This window comes from Ambystoma mexicanum, chromosome 14, assembly GCF_040938575.1.
Source record: "Ambystoma mexicanum isolate Mex_15411 chromosome 14, UKY_AmexF1_1, whole genome shotgun sequence".
In the NCBI taxonomy this organism is placed as follows: Eukaryota; Metazoa; Chordata; class Amphibia; order Caudata; family Ambystomatidae; genus Ambystoma; species Ambystoma mexicanum.
In genome coordinates, this window is record NC_090940.1 from 113,726,942 (window position 1) to 113,745,648 (window position 18,707).

At 44.7% G+C, this 18,707-nt stretch overlaps 1 protein-coding gene across 1 annotated transcript in view; it reads right to left on the minus strand.

Annotated features, from left to right (window-relative positions):
- The window catches only part of CHURC1 (churchill domain containing 1), a 77,509-nt gene that overhangs the window by 48,357 nt on the left and 10,445 nt on the right, over nt 1-18,707 (minus strand). Inside the window, exons 2-3 of the mRNA XM_069638666.1 lie at nt 6,207-6,342; nt 888-958 (exon numbers count right to left, since the gene is read on the minus strand). Coding sequence (XP_069494767.1) covers nt 888-958; nt 6,207-6,342 — 207 coding nt within the window. The remainder of the gene's footprint in view (nt 1-887; nt 959-6,206; nt 6,343-18,707) is intronic.

An 18,707-nucleotide genomic window follows, 5' to 3' on the forward strand; every position in this document is an offset into this window, starting at 1 on the left:
TGCACCAGTGCAAGTGGTATATGAGCTGCACTGATCATGCTCACGATAGAAATGCTCAAAAATGGATTAGCAGAAATATGTATGGGCTAACTATTTGCACAGCAGTATGCCACACCTCGTGTTGTCTAATGTTGCCTGACCTGCTGGTGATCCACCAGTCTATGCGCCATGAATGCAGCCGTCACCGGTTGGATAGTTTCTACAAACATCTACCGCCTTCATACGGTTGGCTTCAGGATATCCTGAGGTTAGAAACCTTTGATGGCAAAGGTCCCCTCCAACCTTTAGCAAATAAATGCCATAACAAGATCATACATCATGGGGAAGGTATGTACGTTGCAAGCTTCTCGCCAGCCATGAAAAAGACACTGGCCACCTCTATTCTATGCATACACAGAGGGTATCAGGTAATATTGTTCCCATATATAATGTCGCCATACATATAGTCGGTGGGAAACAGCATAGACGACATTATATAAGGGGACAAAATATGGGGTAAATGGGAGCAGGGGTGTCCCCCCCAGGTTCCATATGATAATGTTGCCGGAAAAAAACTGCACCATTACTGCATGGCGACATTTTTGCGTGGACATTATCACATGGAACCACACATAGCAACCATTACTTGCCAAGAGAGTCCAATGTTAATGGCCAATGGCTGGTAGCGAGTGCAACTTTTGCACCCTGATACACAGGGCTCAAGTCGAGGGTACACGCGGGTGGACGGAGTCCCCCACTTTTTTCAGAGGGTACCTTGATATGCTAATTTCTGGTGATGCCACATTCAATTGGTATGTTAATGAATCCCCCGTCCCCCCCGCTTTTTTTTTTTAAGGTCTTGACACATGATACTTATTAACAGTCTATGTAGTATATGAGACGGGTACCTGGTAGTCATCCACCACACTGAAGGTATATTCGTGACTTGCAATGATATGATGGCAATTTGTACACACATCTGAAAGGAAATAACAGATGAACTGTTTAAAATAAATTACTAATTGTAACCATATATAAAACGTACAAAACGGTAAAAACACTTTTTTGTGAAGTACTTGGATAGGATGTGGTTTTCGATTAAGCAGCCATGTGGAGACATTTGTCAAAAGGAGGGTAATGGTGCAAAGCCAGTCCTGTGCCAACTGGAACCCTTTGTGCAGCCACAATCGTCTCGAACACCCTGCGTGGAGGAGTCAGCAATGAGTTTCCTCCAAAGCCTGATGGGAACCACCAGTATATGCCCATGCTCAGGGGGAGCTGCAGATTGCCCCCCCAGCACACCGGCTCGCCGACCGTGCCACCACAGATGCTACTTCACCCCCTGCGCCCCTGGGCACCCACATTCACCTTGTCCCATTGTCCCCACCAGGCCACTCCACCGTCCCGCAAGCTTGCATGGAAAGCGAAAAGAGACTCACATGAAGAGGGGTGCAGCCCAAATAGAACAGAATCATGTTCACTTTCAGGAATTCTTTACCCAAGTAGTGCTGTTCCAAACTTTTTTCACAATACTAACCTGCCTCGTGATTTCTGCATTGCCACAGCGCATGTTTATGGATCAGGACTACTGCACTGAATCGTAGCCACACGTGGATTCACATAGACCCCTGCATTACGATTAACATCCCTATGGTCTCAGATAAGATGTTGAAGTAGAAATATTGTATTGCCTACTTTTTGATGTTGGGAGTGAAACGATTTTTAAAGGAGTAAAAAGGTTATTCCCACTCAAAATGGGTGAATAATGTTAGCCAAGTAAAAATGCATTTCAACGGCAGAACAGCTTCTTTTGTATTCCATACTTCACTGCACCTAGTACTTGAAGCAAATGAAGAGATGTATTGTTACCTTAAAGTCCCTCTTCATATCGGGGAGCAATAATTCTAGAGACCCTTTCTGTGGCGCTTCTCTGCTGGTACCATTGATCTGAACATGACCACACTGTGTCCAGGCCTACATTAGCCGCCATTACACGTTTTTCTCTCTACAAACCATTTGATTTATTAACTGCAAAACAAAAGTACCACCCAAAAATACCTGTGGTCAGCAGGGTTGGAATATCACCCTAGGCCCAGGGCTTGCCCTGCTAGGTGGGGCCAGAAGCATATCCGGGGCCGTGGGGGGGGGGGGTGCACGAGGAGTGCGGTGACTACTTTTAATGTAAAATATAAGCAGATATGGCATCTGGGGGGGGTGTCCTAGTAATAATTTTACTCAAGGTGGGGCTCAGCAACAATATTTTTAATCAAGGGGGCTCTCCATAAAATAGTTTGAATACCACTGCTGTAGAGATAGCATGTGTCATAGATTGTGCTAATTAAATGTGGCACGAACTAAAGGGCAATGAAGCCCTGGGGAGTGAATGATGGGCAGACCTTGGTCTCCGAGGCAATCGCCAAACTTGTTTTTTTCAGTGGGTGCCCAGGCCCAAGATCACCCTCATACTCGGCGCCTTGGATTCCTACTGCAAATGGTCCCCAAACTCAGCAGTAAGCAGCTTTGTAGTAGGCCTGTAAAAGCAGATTGCGAATCATCTAGCATGCCTCCGATCTCTTTTCAAAAAGCAAGAGTGGCCCTGGACCTTATGCCTGCAGCAAATGGACTCATATTGGGACAGGCGAGCACACAGTCACTTGTTGTTCCAGCAACATCCATTTGTTTTGCAACAGGAGGTTAAAAAGTTAGGAATGAGAAGCCGCACCAGCGATTCCGGGGTTGAAAGGAAGGAGGCACAATGCAGAAAACATAAGGTAAACTTTGCAAGCTGGCAGGGATTCACACACTACACGTAGTGCCTGTTGTGGTAATAACAAGGCCCAGTCCACAGCCGCTACAAGTGGGTCATGTGTCACAGAACAGAGTACTGTTACTCTGCCTCAGCATGCAGAAGTACCTATACTCTAACCTGACGTGCCGGTACTTGAGTCACAAAGCAGGAGCCTATTTAAAAAGGACTGAAAACTACTTTGGTCAAGTATTAAAAGTGATCACTTGTGAGGAAGGCATGGTATCGAGCAGTAGACACAGACACAATGGATACAAGTTTCAAAAACCTTTATTTCATATTTTATTTGGGTTGGTAGAATTCCTAACTGATCCCAACTCTACAATTGGAGCAATCTCGACCATTAAACAAATAACAAAAACGTTCAAGTCAGTCTGGTCAAAATGAAAAGGCCTACACTGAAAACAAACTAACTTTGACATCCTTCTAAAATTGACAAATGTGTTAAGAGAATACAAAAGGAAAATTGTTTATGAAAAAGAAATGTCAGAATGGCTTCAGTATCAACTCCCTTCCCCAGGTTCAACCCCACGGGGTTTAGAGAGTCTTTTAAAAAAAAAAAGAAAAAAAGGATAGGTGGATGGCACAGTTCAGTCTTGCACACTTTGGCTTACTGGTACAATTCAACAGTTCAATCTAAGGCTTCCATCTTCTGGTAGTTCAATCACTTAGGCTTCACCCACCTTGCCATCAATATTCAGTTCACATTTACTTTCTCTCTTTCTCACAGTTCTGCACAGGCTTTCCTCTGCCGGACTAGAGCCTGTCTCTTCTTCGTAAGGGGTTCCCTTCCCCACTTTTTATCTAAAGTTTCTTTTCGCTGAAGACTTTCGAAACTGCAAGGAATTCACATATACCTCTGCATGACCACTTCGACCTCCTTTTCAACAATTCTTCAATTCACAATCCATACTCATCTTTTGGCATCAATACTTCCTCGTCCTTGTGGTTCTCTCTCTTTTTAGTCTGCCCTCTTGGCCTTCTCAAAGGTTCATGTGTAACACCTGCCTCTTGGTATTTCTTTCCCCAGCCAATGCCTCTTGATACTTGTCGCTCCTATTCTCTTTAATTTGCCCTCTTGGCCTTTTCCAAAGTTCTTATATTTTGCCCTCTTGGTATATTCACAGTTAATATTTTTCACTTTCCTCTTGTTCAACTTACTTTCTGTATCGTGGTTACTTTCTTTCCTTTGATCGACGCTGTAATATCTTTCAAAACTCATACCATTTCACATAGACGTTCGAATGGGCGACTTCACCTGGCAGGACCACTCTATTACTTTGTATCCTTGCCTTTCAACAATTGTTTTCTTCATTTGCGTTTTTATCAGCACACGCGCAACCTTCAACTTTGAAATTACAGTCACTTTCCCTTTAACATCAACCAGACTTTTGTTCCCTTCGATAATATCGGTTGTGTTCATTGTATTTCGTTCATCTTTTTCCTGCAGCTCAAGGCCGTTACCAGCCCCTCCTCTGCTCCTCCCCAACTCTGCCATTCACCAGGGAGGGTCTCAGGCCATTTTCTAGCAACTTGAAGGTTTCTTTCTTCCGCTCACTAGGCTTTGCTCTTCGAAACGCTCACGGCTTGCTGAAAGCATGGAATTCTTCCCTGGCTTTCTCTTGATCCTCTCAACTGCCCATCAGCTCGTTGGCCCTCCAACTTCCACAGCCTGGTTTGCATCAGCCTTGGAAGAGCCGTTCCTTCTCGTACCCAACCTCGCTCAAAGTATGCCTGTGTGCGCCACCTTTTATCTTCACAGGGAGTGTTAATAAGTGTCAGTTGTCCCTTGTTACAGTTGTGTGCCTGACTCTGCCTGGCCCCATTACAGGGACGGGGCCAATGCAAGTCAGGGTAGGAAATCTTTCTGACTTCATTCCTCATCTTCCTCGGCGAAGTACTGTGAGCTGTGTATTAAATATTGTAGGCTTTGGAAGCGGTTTTGACATAGGTTCTCTAAAACAGAAAACTGCGAACAGGTCTTGCTTTAGAAATGCTGAGCTTGCAATAACAGTAATGCCTATGTAGGGATTCTGCTGCCCACCTTTAGTTGCAGAACAAGTTTAGCATGTTATATAGCAGAGGAACAGCTGCGAGAGAGTAAGTTGATGCCCTGGTCGGAGTTCAGATATAGCCAGGGTCAAAGACCTTTGTAAGACTACACTAATTGTAAAATGTATAAATGCTCTCCTTGTGAATTGGGGGAGCAGACACAGCCAGATAATGAGAAGGAAGGTGGTTCAGGTGGCAGGTTGTACGACCATGTGGAGTTAGCTGCAACTATAACAAAAACCTGTATCTCTGAGAATAAGACAAAATTCTGTTCCGTTGTTTCATTTTGCCTTATTTTCTGAACACAGGCGGCAATACAAATAAGTATTTTCCCACAGTACTGTGGTTAAGATAAAGTGGGGAGGAATTATGGGAGTTGTAGTTTCCCATAAAGTAAGCAGGGATGGGGTTAGATTGGTTGAGGGGAAAAGGGGGATACCATGTATCACCATTGGGCGCTTCTCCCCCACTTCCTGAGGACGTCCTACCCAGATGATCCTCCCTCACTTGTCCACCCCCAGGGTCGGAATCCAAATGTGATGGCCTTTCCCTGCCACGTGAGTATGGGATCCCCGGGGACTAAGTTGTGAAACACCCTCTGGTTTTTAACATCACATACAATTCACTTGCTTCTTTATACATGGAGCATTATTCAACATTCCCTGAGCCCTACACACCGGAAGCAAGCGCCCGCAAGGGCCCGGATGCTTTCATTGGTGGGAAATGGATCCCAGGACAAATAATCCTATTTAAAAACAGAGGTAAAAATAACCTGTTTTTCATTTGAAGTAATGTAAAACACAATAACCTAGAAAATAAAATGAAGGGAGTCAAAATAAAGAAAACTGCCTAGGCAGTTACATTAAATTGGAATTTGTGTGAAAAGAATTGTAATAAGCTATTTCACATGTTAAAGATTGAGGACACCCTACAGCCAGGACTATACAACTCATCATAAAACACTTATCATTTATAATACCTTTTGAAGAGACAGGTGGGCGTGTTTCTATTTTCCTTTTCTCCTCTCTCCAGCCAAGTCAAATGACAGCTGGACCCTGTATACTGCAAGAAATGTACAGTCCAAACATTTTCTTTGAAGTCAAATACGCACTACTGTGAATTATGATCTTTCAAGTGGTACCTTTTCAGTACATTGAAGCTATATTATTTTGTTTTAGAAAATAATTTAAAACAGCATTCTAATATTCACTGAGTGTTTTAAGGGTGAGTTACTGCCAATGCGCTATTTTTAGTGTGGGTTATTTTTCCTTTGTTATTTTAATTGTGTATCATGGAAATTACTTCTCTAGAGAAAACTTTTTTTCACACAAACATTCTCAAACAACGTTGCGTTATGATAAAATCTTACGGTCATAAGTGATTATTTCTTCTCCATCCTCCTCCATTGTTGACTTATTCGTGATCAACACAAAATCCCTTTTATTGCACTCTGCACAGCATGCATAATTTAGTAGGAAAGAGCCATTCTCTAAGCACATGTTGCCCTAGGAAAAAAGTGAAACACATTTATCATTAGAACCATTGCTTAATGACAAGATCCTGTAAAAACAAAAGGAAAACAATGTTATCTGTACAATGTTAATGCACGGCTAATTATTCCAGAATAAAAAGAAGCCAGCCTGATCTACTTTGGCAAAGAGGTAACATATTTAGTGTTTAGCCCTGCTCAGACCCCCCCTCGGGATGCAGGGTAGGTGCACTGCAGCAGTCTCATTGGGTTCTATCACCCCCATCGGGATGCAGGGTAGATGTAGGGTGGGTGCAATTCAGCAGTCTCAATGGCTTCCATCAACTCCCTAGGGATGCAGGGTAGGTGCACTCCAGCTGTCTCAATGGCTTCTTCAGCCCTCTCAGGATGCATGGTAGGTGCACTCCAGCTGTCTCAATAGCTTCTTCAGCCCTCTCAGGATGCAGGGTAGGTGCAATATCCCCAAACTCTAACAACCTTGCAGACCTTCTGCCTACCTTTGAATTGGCAAGAACGTCCTCTCAACTTCCGCCCAGTTTTTTTCCATGGGGTAATTTCTAGGGATGTACTGACTAGCCTATTTAGTATTCAACCGAAGCCTGAATAGTTTGTCAAGTATTTGGCTGAAGCTGAATTTCAAGCGGAACAGCCGTTTCATTTGAAAAATCATGCTCGCAAAACACACTTTTAAAAACACAGGGCTCCGTTTTAATACATTACGTACGAAGGATGTTGCACATGCAAAACAAGCGCTGCTCAAAGCTGCCTGCTTCCCATTGGCAAAGTGCGAGGTTGCAATGAACAAAATGGCTTCGGTGAAAAGGAGTACCTTGCAGCTCACAGACAAATGCATACATGTTTTTCCCCCCTTCGTGCAGGACAAGTTAGGGGCATATGTGAGGTGAGTGGGATCCATCTCCCTACTATTTTGGTTTATAGTGATTTTTTTCGAATAACAAAACATTTGAAAACAAAGTTTCGAAAACAAAAAAGCTTTGACAAGCTATATTTAACATGCAAAAATGCATTCCTTTCGAAACAAATCCATCGACAATAGACATGGACTGGTTTCAATTGAAATGCACTTTCACATGTTTTTTTGTAACTTTAAAACGTTACATGGAGCTGTCCAGTGCTGAAATTTCAGCACTGGCCAGCCCCTTGTAACGTTTTAGAGTTGTGTGTATATTGGGGGTCGGAGTTACCCCCACCCCATCCCTAATTTAACCCCTAAACTAACCCAAGCCCCAACCCTAACCCTATTTTAGATCATTTTTCATTTAGATATATTTCGAGATGATAATAATCGATTTTTTTTTCAAAAAAATGACTATTTGAAAAAAATGGCTTTTCTACAAAAAGTATTCTCACGATTTGTATTTGAAAGTTTGTGTTTCGGAAAAAAGTGACTGGATACCACTATTTTAATAGAGGGGAGGGACTCCCCATAGGCTTAGCATTAGAGAGGACTCTCTGATAGCGGCAGATGGGGTTGTAGCCGTAGCAATCACATGTAACAGAGCATTTCATGTGACTGAATTTGGCCAAACCCTACAAGCTGTACTACAGTATGGAGCAATTCACTAATTGTTAAATGATGTTGGTTCATTACATTTAGAATTGCTTTGGTCGATGTAGATGTGTCTTGAAAAAGCACACTGGGGGAAACGCGCGTCAGCATCTATACACATATATTCCACATTTGATTTCTGCTTGACAAACCGAAATGTTGGCAACTTCAAAATAAAAATAGGAAAATTAGACAATGTGCATTTGAAATTAATTTCTTTGCCATTTCGAATTGTCTGTGACCAACACAATTAAATATTTTTTAAAGCTTAAAAACAATACTTATAGTAATTAATCTGCATTTTCATCACTCTAATTCATGAATCCGGTTCATCTCCTTCTTGATCTCTCTGATGTCTTCGATCAAGTTGATCACCCCCCTTGCCTACCTACCCTCATGGACTCCAATTCACCAAAATGCCAGGGATAGTGGAAGTGACATCACACCCGGTGACATCACAGGAAGTGATGTCATATGACATTTGACCCGGGTGACATCACATGGAATTACATTTAAACCCAAAGTTATCACTTGAAGTTACTGACAGGTGTAAAACAAATAAAATACCAATCTGGCACGAAAGCAGACATAAGACATTTTAGATACCAAGCACATTTTCACTAGGGTGCCGCCTTGACATGCTGTGGAGAGGGTCATGTTATGACAGAGGTAGATCAAGTAGAAACACGATAGGCCAGGGGAACTGCCATGCATTTGCCACTAAAGCCTCATATGGCCATTTACTGACAACGTATGCCAATTATTGCTGCACATGTCAGTAATCATATGTCAGGTGCTCCCATAATACAGTGTGGCTAATGTAGCATACGTGGCTACAGCCATCTCATGTCCGTTATAGCCTTGCAGCCTAGGCATGGTCAAAATATCTAAGTTACAGCTTTGTATATCCAGTTGCTTCGTTCATATACCAAGTGCATCCTCAAATGTCCAGTAATGCCACCCAATGTGAGTTAGTGCCCCATACCTGACCAAGAGGCTGACCCCATTGCATTGCACTTTTTATGGTGCTGACCATAAATATGTTGACCATACATTCCTGAGCTATATCGCGAGTTTCATATACCGATGAGTAGACTGTGCTAAGATTCACACCTGCGAAACACACATAAATACCAGAGTGAGCACTTAACTCACTCAGCTATCTTACCAGCAGTTTCTTCTTAAATGTGAATACCACCGCATTTGGTAATGCAGTGGCACTGGTGGTTACATGCCGTATTAACATGACACATATTCCTACTGCTTCCAAGTACTTTAACGATTTCATGCCCCCCTTGAAAAACCTAATAGAAGTGCTATATTTTCTTTTAAAAAGGACTTAAGGGTACAGGAGAGGGTGATGGGTAGATAACCTGACAAATGTGTTTAACTGCACTATTGATTAAACAGCATTATGTGTCACAATTGGATAGCTTAGCAAGTAAAAAGCTCACCTCTGACAAGTGCCAGCCTGCATTTTCCATGTTCAAATTTCAGCAGGGCTGAATCAGTCCTTCATCCTTCTAAGGTTGATACACTAAGTAGTATTACATTTCATACTAATAGCCCCTATTTTTACAGTGCTCAAAATCAGGAGGCATCAAGACTCAAAACGGATTGCAAACTGTCTGGCTATTTAAGCAATTTTTCACAGACAGTGTGCTGTATAATGCTCAATTTTAACCTATTATGTTATGTTATTTGATATTTGTATAACCCCTACTGCCACTGGTATGGCCACAAAGCACTGCAGTGGATGAACACACTTTGGAAGACCACAGTCTCTGCAAACTATGTAAATAAAAGGAGTAATACAATGAGAGTAAACATTGATTGTCATTCTGTGATAAGCAAAGAGGACTAAATTGAAGCAATTTAATCATGTAGCGCATTTTTAATGCATATTTCAATTCTGCTTGCCTCAGGAGAGCCATTAACTGTGTCTGGTAGTCTGTTGCCCAGCTGGATCTGCAGAGGTGCTACAGTACCCACTGGGCAGGCTTGTGCAAAAAAACCTCAACGCTCTGCGGGTCTAGCAGGGGACACAGGAGGACAATGTTGCAGCAAACTATCTGCAGGAGTCTTTCACCTGTCTATACTGTGAAGACATCATGAAGTATGTCACAGTCAAGAGATATCAAGTTGAACAAAATAATATTTATTAACTGAAATGTCAGGATGGTTGAACAACTAACTTGCCCTATGCCCTCTTCAACATTCTGTTGGCCCCTTTATCATTCTCCCCTCACGATCCACTGCAATGTCCACACTCCCTCCCACATCTCCAGCACTCTGTTGACAGAGTCAACGCATTTCGGCGGCCTCCTCTTTTTCCTTAGCCTGCATTATCCTAAAGTGTGCATTCGGCTACCGATTCCTACCTACGCTGCAACATCAACTTTCACAAACTGACAGGCAGCTATCAGGCATTTATTCCTTTAACTCATGGTTTCTTGTGGGTTGCCTTCATTTGTTTTCACCGACCTGCTCTGAAGCAAGCTGACCTTGTGTATCATTCCCCAACCACTCCCAACTTCTAACTTTGAGTCCGTATTCACCTTATTGAACACCAACTTGAGGTCTCGCATCTCTATATGTCAAGTGTTTTATGAACTTGCTGGCTCTATTTAAATGCTTAATGTTTACTGTACTCCTGATTTTTTGGAATCTAGAAGTGCTTTCAAAATCAGCATCTTGATTGCGTTTTGCTTCTTGTCAGTCTTGCTGAGGTTCAGATCTAGAAATGCTTCTAAAAACTGATTGTCTCACTTGTTGCATGTGACTCTTCTTCACCTCACCTACTGGGAGGCTGCCTGGCGAGTTCCTTGTGCAGTCCCCTCATTTACTGTGCTCCCCCCACACACCCGGTAACTATGGTTCTCTCTATCTCTCCTATCTAATATAATTAATATTCAATCACCTTTCCTACCCCTTTCTCAAAGTCTGGAAAGAGAAAATATAAGGCGGCACTCCTGGCCTCCAACCTAGGATTGCCCATTGCCGACACCTACGTCAATGCTTCCTCCAGGAAGACTATTACAGACATTCACTTTACTGTCCCCTCCCCTGACCTATGGATTGCCCGTATGGTTGCTACCTTCTCCCCTTTTTCTTCCTCTCCCATTAATGATGGAACCAGATGGGACGTTATCTTGGCATATTTCTTGTCATTGAGGTGCATCATTAATGTCTACCCAAATGGCACCATCGTTGCCCAGGGCTCTCAGCTCAACCTCCTCCTTCTCAACAGGCATCTTCCATCTCATTCATTTCATCCCTTCTCCTGCCATTCCTCTGGCTGCCTCCCCTCTGGCCTCATTGCCCCCACTAATGGGTGTACCCCCGCCCCGGTACCCCACCTTGGAAAACCTTTAAAAAGGTGGCAATCAGCTTCATCTGGCTATCCTCAATTCTCATTCTGCTGTCAAACATTCCTCTGAAATCGGTCACCTTCTTGAAGACTTTGACCTCGACATCCTCGCTCTCACCGAGACATGGTTCAATGCCAGCTCAGTCACTGTTTTTGACACTCTTCTTCCTGAGGGTTACAAGATCCTCTCCAAGCCCAGGTCTAAACGGTCTGGAGGCAGAGTGGTCCTTGTTTACCCTTAATGGGTCCCTGCTTCCATCATACCCACTCAATCCTACTTCTCCTTTGAATGTCTTGCCGATCTCCCCCTTCCTCTCTCAGTGGGTCGTCCATGCCTCCTCACTCTCGACCTCTTCCTCCAAGCTTTTCCACCTTGGTGACGTCAATATCCATCTGGATTCTCCCGATTCTGCCACTCTACTCTTTTTCAACCTCTGTGACTCTCTCTCACTCACTATCCTTCCCTCTGGTCCAACACACTAAGCCGCAGAGGCTTTGCTAGGGGGTGGCCAAGGGTGCTATAGCCCCGGATACAATCTCAAGAGCTACAACCAAAAGGCTTGCTAGCTCCAGTCCGAACAGTTCCGACATTAGCGTAGCCCCGGGTCTTTTGCCGATATCTCCTTCTCTAATCCTCTCATTACTCCTTGTCTGACCATTCTCTCCTCCCTTCTCAAGCTCCTGGTCCCCCCGGCTAACCCTCTGCCCGCTCTGCCAGTTTCCTTCTTGGTTATTCGACTGATGAAGCGAGTGTCAGTAGCTGCTTTTGCCACCTCCTTCACCACCCCCCATTCCCACTATTCACTCTCACACTGACTCTGCTCTTGCTAACCTTCACCTCTCTATCTCCAACAGCCTTGACACCCTTCCCCTGCCATGAGGATCTACATGAAGCCTGCTTCCAAGTGCAATAGTAGTTACCACTCCGACTTAGCCTCATTGAAACGCAAATGTAAGTTGCAGAACGGAAGTGGCTGGCTTCTAGCACACCCTCTGACAAACTGGCCTGTCGCCTGCTTCAAAGGCAATAAAGACTCTCTATTCACTCCAGGAAATGGGCACATATCCGATCCCGCATCTCTGGAGCCACAAACAGGCTGAACCTTTCAAAATCTGCAAGGAACTTGCCAATCCTACTGTAGTCTCCATGCTCCTCTTCCTTCTCAGGTCCTCTGCATGGCGTTGGCCACCCACTTCACAAGCAAGAGCCAGGATATCCTGTCCTCTCTCTCTCTCTCCTCTACGCCCCACCATCCCCCACTTGCATGCAGGCCCCCTGCCTCCCTTTTCCTTCCCCCTACTCTTCACCTTCTCACCCATTGCACCAGATGAGGTCACCTAGACAGTCTCCTCTAAACAAGTGCTTCCTTGCTCCTCTAAAACTATCAAGGACAACATTGCCTCTCTCGCTCACTCCTTAGCGGAGTTCTGTAACCACTGGGTTTGCCACTTGCTCCTTTCCTTCACTCCTCAAGCACTCCCTCGTGCACCCCTCCTAAAAAAGCCATCTGTGGACCCTTCCTGCCCAGCTAACTGCTACCCTATCTCCACTACCCCTTTCTTGGCCAAACTCCTGGAAAAGTTGGTCATCTCCCAACTAATCCAATATACTGAATTGGTTGGCTGGCTCCACGACCACTATCTGACTTCAGAGCATACAGAGGCACGGAAACTGCTCTCCTGAACACCTGTGATAATCTGCTCTCAAATCTAGATTCCAACTCTCCTTCCGCCCTTATTCTCCTCAATCTACCGTCTGCCTTTGACACGGTTCTAAAAATATGCACTGTGATACCCTCGGAATAACGGACCGGGCACTGGACTGGTTAACCTCTTTCCTCTCGAATTGGTCCTCACAAGTGCAACTGGGCCCCTTTTCTCGCCTCTACCTTACTCTGGGGTCCCTCAGGGCTCTATCCTCTCGCCATGGCTCTTCAACATATACCTTGCCCCTCTTGGTCACTTGATCTCGACATACTCTCCTTATTCCAGTGTTATGATGACACACAGCTTTCCTTTAAGTTTCTCTCCTCTTCCTCCACTCTTTCCCCTCTCATTCCCGACTGTCTGACTGCTATTCAGGCATGGTGTGCTGCTAACAGTCTCTGCCTTAATGCCAGTAAGACAGAGATCCTTCTCATTGGGACCCCCACTGGCTACTTCCGGCCTACACTCTGACCACCCTCCTTGGGCCCCTTCCCTTGACCCCTTGTGTGAGGCTAAAAACTAAGGTGTCATCTTCGACTCCTCTCTCTCCTTCTCACCTCATAACGCTGACCTTGCCAAGAAGGCCCACTATCAGATTCATATGCTCAGAGGCATTCTCCCTTTCCTCATTTTCCCCAGATACTCAATGTCTCCAGAGCTCTGGTTTTCTCAAGGCTTGAATATTGCAACAGCCCATTTCTTAATCTTCCTCTCTCCTCAATCCACCCTCTTCAACTAATCCAGAATAGGACTGCAAGGCTGATCCTTGGCCTCAAGCCCAGAGACAGCATCTCTGCAGCCCTAAAACCTCTCCACTGTCTCCCAGTGGCTGCAAAGATCAAATTCAAGACCCTCTTCATCATCCACAAGGCTTCCTGGTATCTGGGAACTTGCTACATTCAACTCTTTCACCCAAAATGCCTCCATGCTAGAGTCCTTCGGTCCTCTAGCTCCAACTCTCTGCAGGTCAGATGTTTCTTCAAGCAGAATGGGGGTAGCTCTCTCTCTTTGGCTGGAGCTTCCCTCTGGAATGGCCCAGCCTCCCTGCCCCTCTCCATCTTGAGCTGGATCTCTCCAAGCACTGGAAACTCCTCAAGACCTTCCTTTCCTCTTCCTTCCCTCTCCCCTCCTCTGCTAGTCTCCTCCTGCCGCTATGGCTGGATGACTTTGTCCCTTATGAGTCTCCCTGGGTTCAGTACTACAGAAACAGGGTGTGAGGTGCACAACAATTATTCTGTTCAATATTCAATGCAAAGTAGAATTGTCTTAAACAATTTGTAAATTTCAGGTGCAGCTGGGTATAGCTCTCCGGCCATGGAGAGGGCAAAATGTGAAAAATAAAACCTACTGTTTCCAGTAGATGACCCAAATACACTCTTTAGGGGAAAACATGTTCTTAAAGGTAGATTTTCATCAATTGAAATAAATCTTTTGGATGTAACATTAGATTCCTCTAAATACCTTGCCAACATGTTTCAGTTAAAAATGCAGGCCCTCCTCATCCAGTCCTCCCTTCTCACCCCTTCCTACAGCACTTGCACTCAGGCACCCGTCCCCGATTAGCCTTCCAAGGCTGGTCCACCCCATCCCCTCGCACTATTTCCTCACCCCTAGCTTCCCCTGCCACTAGCCCTCCTGGGCACCCCTTTGTACTTGCCCAGTCCCTTGGGCCTCCTCCCTCCCTATCCCTTCTGCACTCATTGATACTTCACTCGCACAATCTGAATTTCACAAGGCCTAGTAGGACCATTATTGTTGTTTTTTCTCCTATGCCACATTCCCCCCCCCCCCGTCTTGTAGCACCTGGAAACACCTTCTGCTGTATAGGCATCATATAAATGCTCCATAAATAAAATACAGGAAGGATTTCCCTACCTGAATGAAACTAATGAAAGTCTGAGTCAAAGAGTGTATCTTAAAAGTCTGTTTGTGTCCAAAACCTATCCTTACCCTCACAACTACAGCAAACCAATGTGTAGGGATATAACGGTCAAAAGAAACAGTTTTAAAAAAAAGTTCTGAGCCGCTTCCAGCTTGTAGCTTTCTCACAGCTCGCTTCCCCAAGTATAAAACTGTTCCACAAAAAAATTCTCAAAGTTGTCAAATTCAGGATTATACAATATTGGAATGGCTCTCGGGGTTCCCGTCCCCAGGTTCCAAATGTCATAGTTCAAAGCACCAAAAGAAAGTCATGAGATTTCAGAATGTCCTGTTCCAGAACTTGTATGTCACCGTAGTTCACAACCCAAAAGAAAAAGGTAATGAAGTCTCAGGGTTCCCTTCCCCAAGACTTGTTTTCCATCATAGTTCAAACCACACAACTGAAAAAGACCTTATTTCTTTATCCTTCTTTTGGCCCATGCAAGTTCACTTTTCTTCATGTAATAAAGTTATTTTCAGGATCTAAATAGTTGATGGAACCAACACCCAGTGATTTATTCAACCTGGAAAGTTCAGTAGTGTCCAAAATGCAATGGGTTTTAGTGACTGCACTGTTCCATTCACTACCAAACGTATCATGCAGCATTTTCTGCTTAATTATAGCGTTTGCACCCAATTCGGTATTCTCTGGACATTGTTTTGGCTTTTGCTCTTGATTTCATTCAGCCCGCTAAGAAATGTGTGTGCCTTTCACAATTATAAAGTTTTGTATTCAATTCAGCAGTTTCTGAACATTGATTTAGCTTCTGCTTTTGTTTTTATTCAGCCTGTTATGGAGTATTGGTACTTTTCACTTTAAGAGAACTTCCCAACGATCGGAAACTTTCAAAACTGTTGCGTTTTGAGAAACATGACAACTCTGATACAAAGTATTTCTGGTGCTTTGCAGTTCAGCAACGGGAAAAGGCCTAGGAGTGGAGACCTTCGAAAATGTGCTTTGTTAACGTAGACGACCACTCCGCTCTAGTTACAAGGTATTTCAGCACCAATGGAAATGTTCATTCATTAGCGCTTCGCATACCGGGTTTCTTACATTACAGAAACTCACTGGTCTCTCAAGTTGCTGTTCGCATAGCGTGAAGTACACAATCTGCAGCGTCTGCTGCTTGGGGTCCAACCTCTGCCCCTTTATAACCCCTGGGCCGACTTCTCTGCAATGGGTAACAAGCACTTCACTTGAAAGGGAAAGGGGCAGCCTTTCCACCCAGCTCCCTTTTCAGCTGCCAGTCTGTTCCACTGAGCTCTTGCTACTACACCAGGCTGTTTGAGGTCACCTCCCCAGGCAGTCTTTAGCGTCTTGGTGTGCTGTACACCCTGGACCTCTCCATGGCAGTTCCCACTCCTGTGGTTTGCCCCTCTTTCAGCACGGTTCTCGACTTCTTATACAGGACTCCCTAATGCTGCTCATTGTGTTGCTTTATCCTCCTCCTTTTATACACCTGTAACCCTCCAACAGGTTGCAGGTATGTTTTTCCAATCAGCTTTGCCTGACCATAATTAGGAGGACATGCCTGACCTTCACACCACCTTGCAGGCATCTTCCTCGTCCCAGTACCAAAGTGGGGAAAGTGTGTGGTGTTCATTAGTCTCAGTTGCCTCTTCCTCGTCTCAGTACTGTCAAGTACCCCATATGGAGAAATGAGGGGAGCCGACTTAAAATAACCCATAAAGGTTGGGCGAGGGTTAGGTTGCTTGTCAATAGGAAAAGGGGGATACCATGTCTCGCCTGAGGTCATCCCACTCCCAATCCTCAAGGACCCTCCATCCAGGTGATCCTCCCTCGCTTCGCCACCCCCAGGGTTAGGATCCAAAAGCAATGGCCTTTCCCTGGCCACCTGCGCAGAGGATCCAAGGGGGTTAGGAGTGAGAACACCCTCATGTTTCTCGCAATACGAAGATAGGGGAAAAAGGACCTCAGTTTTACTGTTACATATGTTTTCATAGACAGATCATGAGCAGAAAAAAAGAACATCCAAGTAAGGAAACATGACATGTTCATATTTTTGCTATGCAGCAAGCCCTATATGACAATACCCCCCCACCCCCACATGTCCCTCTTCCCTGTCACAGTACTTAACTTGTAAAAGCAGTATACCTTCCCACAGAATCCAAATCCCAAAAATGCTGTATTTTTGTAAAATCAGAGGCGTTTAAATTATGCCAAATGATCATCTCCACTTGATATGAGAGTTTATTTATATAGCGCCTATACACAATGTGTTTCAAAGCACTTCAAGGCAAGGGAAGGAACAAGGGAAAATACAATGACATTCTTACAGGCCATGAACAGTAAGGATGTGAAATTAACTATTGTACTCGGCCTGACGACATTTCAGATAGTGTAGATAAGGAAGTGGGGGGGGGAGAGTGGGAAGGAAATAGAAACAGACAAGCAACTACCATACTAGGCCTGACAACATTTCTGGTAGAGCTGGAGAAAAATAAAATGTGAGGGAGAGGGGTGCAGAAAGGGAGGGAGGAACAAAACATGCGACCATCGTACTAGGCCTGATGACATTTAAGATAGTGCTGGAGGGGTGGGGGGAGGAAAATAAATGTAAGGAGAGGGGGGAGGAGACAGACAAGGTTGCTATCATATTAGGTCCAGAGACAATTCTGATAGAGTATGTGCATAGAAGAAAGTAAGGGGAGGAGGGGACGAGATAGGAAAAGGGAGAAAGGGAGAGGAGGAGAGAACAGAGAGTAAGCATTCAAAAAGAGTGGAGAAGCAAAAGGGGAGAGCGAATACAATTGCAGAAGTCAGTAGTAACACATAATGTTGCAAGCCTGGATACAAGATGAAGATGGGAACAGCATGATTCAGGGCCACCACGAGAAAGGGTGACGCACTGTGAATCAATGAAGTCCATAAAGGTCAAATTCAGCATTGGCCACAAGACGGGGACGGGGATGGTGAAACCAGAATGCATCAGGACAGACTCCTGCAGAAGTAGGCTGGAGGGAGGGTGAAGGGGAGCAGGGTAGAAGAATCAAGCAAAACAGGCAACACCTGTGTGCGAGAAGGGGGGGTGGCCACAAGGGAACATCACAGGGGGACCAGAGGGGATTGGGATGGCCTGTGGGGACTACACTGTCATATGGCTTTAGTCAGAGGAGGTAATGGTAACGTATCAAATCTCAGTTTCAATCAATCAAGTAAGGCAATGATGTGGTTGTTAGCAATGGTTTGCAAGGATGGACACAGAAACACTGTAAACCATTAACATGACCGTTTTCTGAGTGGCCCTGGAGCACAGAAGACAGTACGTACACCCATTTCTACAGTCTGCTGTGCAGCGTTGGGTGGCTCTTCCTACAAGTGTCATTGACCATGACCAGAACCGTATTAAGCACCTATGGGGCCCATGTTATGCTGGCCATGGTTACCAGGACTCAAACCTGTGCTTGGATGGATTTCCCTTTGACTGCATTGACCCGAGGTGTGGGGGGAATCGGGAACCCTCAGCACAAGGGAATGTATCTTACGTAAATTGCTGGCTTTTCAAAGGGCTGCTCTTCCTAAGTACATTTTCTGGGGCAGTGGCGACTCTGACTTTCTTCCTTTCGAGGCCGATTCATTCCGTTTCTTTTTCATCGAGGTGATGAACTCCTGTTGTTGCAGCGCTTGGGGTCAGGGAATTCCAAAGAAGGTGATGGATGGGAGCACAAGTTATTATAAATGGGAATGTGTTAGTGTAGCATCATTTATATGTGGCATACTCACATCAGGCATTCGGCCAATGGTAGTGGATTTCCGTTTGCAAGGCAGTTAAAATATGCCAGATGATCGCCT